This window comes from Aethalodelphis obliquidens, unplaced genomic scaffold (assembly GCF_003676395.1).
Source record: "Aethalodelphis obliquidens isolate GAN/ISIS:26980383/991018 unplaced genomic scaffold, ASM367639v1 scaffold249, whole genome shotgun sequence".
Lineage (NCBI taxonomy): Eukaryota > Metazoa > Chordata > Mammalia > Artiodactyla > Delphinidae > Aethalodelphis > Aethalodelphis obliquidens.
This window is the reverse complement of record NW_020838163.1, coordinates 11,032-17,478: the sequence shown is the minus strand read 5'-3', so window position 1 is coordinate 17,478 and position 6,447 is coordinate 11,032. Positions and strand designations below refer to the sequence as shown.

Below are 6,447 nucleotides of genomic sequence, written 5' to 3'. Positions count from 1 at the left end.
AAAGGGACCTCCTGCAGAGAGCGCTTTCCTGCCCAAAGCTGCTTACAATGCCTCCCAGGGTAGAACTCTTCCCCTAGTCCCCAGATGCCACGTGACTGTGTGGTACAGCATGATACCCAGACCCTTTCTCAACCTGAAGGAGCCTGCAGAGTTGGTTAGCAGGGCCTTCTCCTGGGAAGGGCCCTAGAGAGGCTCCAGGTTTCGGTGGGTCCACGTCTGATGAAGATGCCAACACAAGTCATCCAGAGGAGGGAGGCAGTCTCGGGAAGAACAGGGGGCCCCTCAGGGGATAGAGAGGAAGAGGAGGTCCTGTCCCTTTAAGAGGGACAATCACAAGCTCCAAGTTGTGTGACCTGAGACTCTAGGGAGACTAGCAAAGGAGGGCAGTGAATTCTGGGTCTCAGGGTTTGGTGGCTTTAGGGGAGACGGTCTCCTGTCCTGTGTCTCAGGGCTTTTCCCTCTTTTCCCGGCATTCAACACGCAGCGCATCTGGCTCATTCTTCTTAGGATATCTCTTCCCTCCGCCCCCATGACTGCCCTGCTTCTCTGGCTACCCCTCACCTGGACCACTGCAGTAGGCTGCTCTTCGTGCCCCCCTGCCAACCCCATCCTGCCCTCGGCCCTGATCCCAGGCTACTCTTCCTGGCACCCCACACCCTGCCCTCCCCATCGCTCCAAAGACTTCAGAGCTGACTCCAAACTCCCACCTTGATATTCCGATTCCTCTATAACCGTGCCTCAACCTTCCTTTCCAAAGGTCTCTGGCTTTTCCATTCTGGATCCCTTACTCTGACTATTTGGGGATATTCCCTGCAGGCCCTCTCCCCTCTTTTCCATCCCGCATCTCCTCCGGGAGAGTCTTTGCTGTGACGGTGCTACACCGTCTGTCCAAGTCCCATCTTTGCTGTCAAGTCTGATGCTAATCAGGACGGGGCCACCTGATTCCTCCCCCTCCCCCGCCCCCACCAGCGGGTGTGTCAAGTGCACTTACTGGCTGTATTACTCCAGGGTGGAGGACGAGGGCAGGGAGACCCACTGGAAGCTAATGCTGGGGACTGGAGCCATGGTTCTAGAATATCCTGGGCTGATGAGCCAGGCCAGATGGGCCCAGGTTAGCCACACAGCCAGGCCCTGGCTACATCCACATTCCTCTAGCACCCTCTGCCATCCACCTGCACCTGAGAGCACCCCCTACTGGTTGGGAGTTACCCCTGAAGAAAACACCATTACTGTATTAGAGATTTTAAACAAAATGTATTTTCTGCAAAAAGTCAGCCATCCTACAGTTGCATTCATGTTTCCATAATAACACATTTAGCAACACCTCACATTCACCAGGCGCTGTCCTCCCTAGATTGCAGTAGCCCTTCATCGCCATGGCTCTCATAGGCATGCTCATCACCCCTGGGGAGTTGGGCAGGAGAAAGACCCACTGCCCGCAGCTTACAGGAGAGGGAACTGGGGCTCATGACGGGAACCAAGTGGCTCAAGGCCTTGCTTTAAAAAAAGAGATCACCAATATTCAAAATAACTCCCCAACCAGCCACAATTCAAATAATAGACTAAATATTACGTAATACATAGTACATTTTGCATCAGGAAACAGAAAGCACCCTATTTGAAAATTCAGGTCAATTTAGTCCAGGATAGAGACAGGAAGCCTGGGGGAAAAGAATCATTTCTCAGCCTCTGGCTTGGTCTTAGTGTGGCCGAAAGAGTCCAAGTCTTCAGGGTGTGAGGTTTCTGACCCAGGTGTTTCATGTAATTCCAGACCCATTTCTCCTTTGGGTCGGCACCGATGTCCTTGGCCAGTTTGGTTCTGAAGCTGTGGATGAAGGTGGGCTGGCAGGGTTAGGTGAAATGTTGGAGGGTTTTATCCAAGGGATGACTCATTAGGGATGACCAGGCCCATCTGCTACAGGTGAGGGGCTGCCCTGGGACAGGAAGTCAGAGGGGTGTGGAAAGGAGAGGCCCTCTGGGGGTAGTTGCTGTTCTTGCTGCACCCTGGGAGAAGCTGGCCTGGCATCCAGCAAAGCAACCACCCGAGTGTGAGCTGGTACCCATTCAGCAAGGAGGGTGTGGGATGTTACCGGCCCTCTCTGGGCCTGTCCCTGATGTAATAATAGGAAGCTTTGGATTACATAGTCTGGTTGGATCTTATCCCCTGAGTAGGACATCTCAAATTAGTCTATGTCTGTCTTGTGGGGCAGAACTTAGGATGGGGGGGATGGAAGAAAGGGAAGGGGTGAGATGAGGTGGGGGGCTGGAGGGGAGCAGGGTTTTCCTAGCTACAGGACAGCTGCCTGCGGACACTGGTGATTCCGTAGCTCTTCAGCCTCTGCAAGGGGATCTTCTTATGGTTAAATGTGAAACAGCAGTTGAACAGGTCGCGGAGTGCATCTAGAAATAAAGTCACGGAGAAAAAGCATCTGAGATGTCAGGCTTTTCTCAGCTTGAACGCAGCAGGGGAAGGAAAGCTAAGAGGTAGAAGTGTGTCTTCTCCACGCAGGTCCAGTGCTCCTGCCGGCCGCCCCGAGAGAGGGTGGAACCAGGAACATGTGGCTCAAGATTTTGAAGTTGATTCTGCATGGTGGGGACACATCTTTGCTGACTGAGGGAGGCCAGTGTGACATGTCCTGGATATGGCCCCCCAACCTGCAGGGTTTGAGGCGATCATCTGGGGTCAAAGAAAAGGCCCTGAATTTTCAGTAGAGTTTAGGCTTTATTCTGGCTCTGCGGTGTCCTGGAGGCGGGAGGGGGCAGGTAGGATGCCTGCTGTCCCCAACCTGGGCTTCTGCCTTCTGTCTCCAAAATTAGATGTTAAAACTCCAAGGACCCCGGGTGCTCTGAGAGTCTCCGAAGTGGGTCACTTTGGCTTAGGCCTTCCTAGAAGATGAGAAACAGAGGGAAGGAGAGAGAGGAAGGGAAGGGGGAGAAAGATTGAATCTCCTTGGCTGAGTGAGCACCTGGGTGCTGCTGGCAGCTGCTGTGAGCAGCAGACACAGAGGCGCTGTGGACACCTTCCTGTTGGAGGGGGAAGATGTGAGCTTCAGCCTAAGAGCTGTTGGTTCCTGGGTTTATCTCAGCCTCTTGGCAGCTCTGGCTGCCCCGCCTGCCTTTGTAGAGAGGCAGAGAGGATGGGGGCCCCCAGAGGGATCATTGCCTGGCCAGGGTACAGTCAAGTCAAGATGAATCTACTAAGATTCTGAATTCTTACCGTGTATCCTGAATCTACTAAGCTGGAGGCTGGGTTGCCGAAGAGTTTTCCAGGAAATGCAAGGCAAAAGCTGTGGCCTGTAGCAGGGTAGGCACCGTTTCCCTCCAGCCGCCCAGACCACAGAGATGAAGACAGAACACAGATGTGCTGGCACTCACCCTAGTAAGTGATCCGAGGAGCTGCTTTCTCCAAAATGAAAAAGAAACCATAGAAAAGAACTCCTATGCTAAGGACTTTCCCCTATTACATACTTAGTCCTGACAAGGTAAGCGCTATTATTATCATGCCCATTTACAGATGGGGACACCGAGGGGCAGAGAGATTAAATAACTTGCCCAACGTCTCATGAGGAGTGAGGGGTGACACTGGGAGAAAAAGCCAGTCTGTTTACATATAATCACCAAGAGTGTTTCATGTAGGTGATGTCTTTTTCCAAGGCAAGTTTTAGGTGGAAGTCTCGTACTGGAGACAAATTAAAGCCAGGCTCTTCCCATCACATCTAGGTGCTCCCTTCTGCTACTCAGGCCCAGAGGGATACGGTTTGAAAACCACTGATTTGTCTAAGCCCCTTGTTTTCAGGAAGGATCATTGATAGGACGGGGTGGGGAACAGAGCAATGAAGTGGGCTCTTTGTTCCTGAACCTGGCTCCCTCCTGCAAGGGGTCTGAGCTAGGAGCTTGGGGTGGGGGGAGTGCCAATGAGCACGGTGGCAAGGAGGGGACAGCTTGGACTATGACAGAATACCTGGCAAGGCCCTTGGCCTGAGTGTTCCTATCCCCATGCTCATTCTTGGCTCCCAGACTTTGCTTACTTTTTGCACCTGCTTGGAATATTCTCCTGTCCACTTTCCATCCTTGCAAGTTTTTCTACTCTAGCAAAACAAGCCCAGTGATAATAAAAGAAATGAAATAAAGAGCTATGTTTTGTGAAATAGAAAAGAATATATAGACAAAGGGCTAAAGAAGCTCAAATTTTGTTCTTTGACAAGCCTACAAAGAAGCTGAAACTCTCCTGAACTGACCATGAAAAAAGGAAAAAAGGCACCAGTAGGGAACATCACTACAGAGCCTGCAGACACCAAGAAGAAAATAAGAACCTTATGCCAGCAACTTTAATTTAGAAGAAGTGGACGGATTTCTTAAAATCTAACTTACCAGATTGCAAGAAAAAAATTTTTTAAATTCTCAAACTATTTAAAAATTTGAGTCAGTAATGGAAAACCTTCCCACAAAACATCCTCCAGTCTCCAGAAGCTTTAACAGCTCTTCCTCCAAGCATTCCAAGAACAAATAATTCTGATCTTACACAGTCGCTTCCAGGGAATATCAAAAGTGTTCACTCTTCGACTCATTTTATAAGTTTTTGACATAAAAACTTCTCAGGAACCACAAAAGAAAAGATTTCAAGCTTGTCCCTGCAGACACACATGCCATTCTTTTGTGGATCACATCAATGAGATTGCAGGTCTTCTGGCTTTGGGTTGGGTATGGACATGGGGGAACCCTGCAGGGTGTTGGAAAGAGGGAGTAGTTAGGGTGAAGTACTGATTTCTCTGTTGCCTCCTTATACCTCTGCCTGGATGCAGCCCTCAACCAATGGTTTTCACTTCCTTTCCAGGTGGCCCTCTCCATGACTCTCTCCGTCCAGTTTTGGGGAACCACACTCTGTCCTTGCTCCTTCGGGTCCAAGGGTGGTCACCATGCTGTCACTAGCCTCAGAGTACCAAAGCAGCCCTATGGTTTCTCCACACCCAGCCCACATCTTGGTAAATAGTATTTTTATTCAACCCTCCTCAAATCATTCCAATTTCAGTGTCATCTATTTCTTCCTCACTGACATAGGTTTAGGTACCAGAAGTGGCTTCTGGTAATAGACCTTCTAAATGGGATTCTGGAATTGGGTTGCTCATATATTTTAGGAGCATAATAATGGCAGCTGCTGGCATCATGATTACTTAAATTGTCACCAATAGTAGGATGGCAGACTGTGTTGTATCAAGCCCTCCAGGTGATGCTTAATGGGCACTAAAATTGAGAACCGCGGGATTCCAGCATATCCCGTGGCCATCTCTGATCTGTAGTGAATAGCCACCAGAGAGCTCTTAAGGACGCTGCCCTCCTCTCACGGCCCCATCAAAGCATGCCTTGGTAAAGGAAGTGTCCTCTGGCCTTGCCCGGGAGTGCAGTTAGAGATGGCTAGGCAGCTTGCACATAATAGATCCTTTTCAATAGACCCACTTCCCTGAGCCTTTAGACACTTTCCTAATGTCCCAGGGGAGTTCTGGCATTTCAACTTCATCAACTGCAGGCCTGTTTTAAAGCCTAGATGCCAACCAGCCAATCAGCCAATCTAGCTAAATATTCATCATCCCCAAGTACTTGTGCTAGTGCATTGAATCCTGAATTCTGGATAAGCACATTCATGCCGTGAATTTAACCAACTGAGTCTTGTATGTTATTATCCTCTTACAGTCCACTCCTACACATGCACCCCAAACTCTTCTCCAAATTGAGTGAGTGGGGGGACATTCAAACACTTCCAGCTGAAGGGACTCCTGTCTGTCCTTCCCTCTGCTTCAGGACCTATTATCTTGTAAGAAAATATGTTTAGGAGCCTGGGGTCTGGAGTCAACCAGACATGGATTTAAGTCCTGTATTTGCCATTTACTGGTTATATGATTTGGAGCAAATTGCTTACCTCTCTGAGCCTCTAAGAAGAACTGATTGCTAATTATTACCTCATTGTGATGTTCTGAGAACCTAATAAGATAATGAGTGCATGCAAAGTGCTCAGTCCTGTGCCAATAATTTCAATTTTGAAAAAATTTTATGTTCATTGAAGTATAGTTAATTTACAATGTTGTGTTAGTTTCTGGTATATAGCAAAGTGATTCAGTTATATATATATATGTTATTTTTCATATTCTTTCCCATTACGGTTTATTACAGGATATTGAATATAATTCCTTGTGCTGCACAGTAGGACCTTGTTTATTTATTTTACATATAGTAGTTTGTATCTGCTAATCCCAAACTCCTAATTTATCCTTCCCCCAACCCCTTTCCCCTTTAGTAACAATGTTTGTTTTCTATGTCTGAGTCTGTTTCTGTTCTGTAAATAAGTTCATTTGTATCATATTTTAGATTCTACGTATAAGTGATATCATATGGTATTTGTCTTTCTCTTTCTGACTTACTTCACTTAGTATAATCTCTAGGCTCGTCCATGTT

General features: G+C 48.2%; 1 protein-coding gene across 1 annotated transcript; it reads right to left on the bottom strand.

Moving 5' to 3' along the window:
* Nucleotides 1–1,104: 1,104 nt before the first annotated feature.
* LOC113616614 (C-C motif chemokine 13-like) lies at nt 1,105–2,437 on the bottom strand (the record flags this gene model as incomplete). Its single annotated transcript, XM_027100028.1, has 2 exons — nt 1,105–1,842; nt 2,312–2,437. Coding segments are annotated over 2 exons (342 nt in total), but the record flags the coding sequence as incomplete, so codon positions are not given.
* Nucleotides 2,438–6,447: the final 4,010 nt, after the last annotated feature.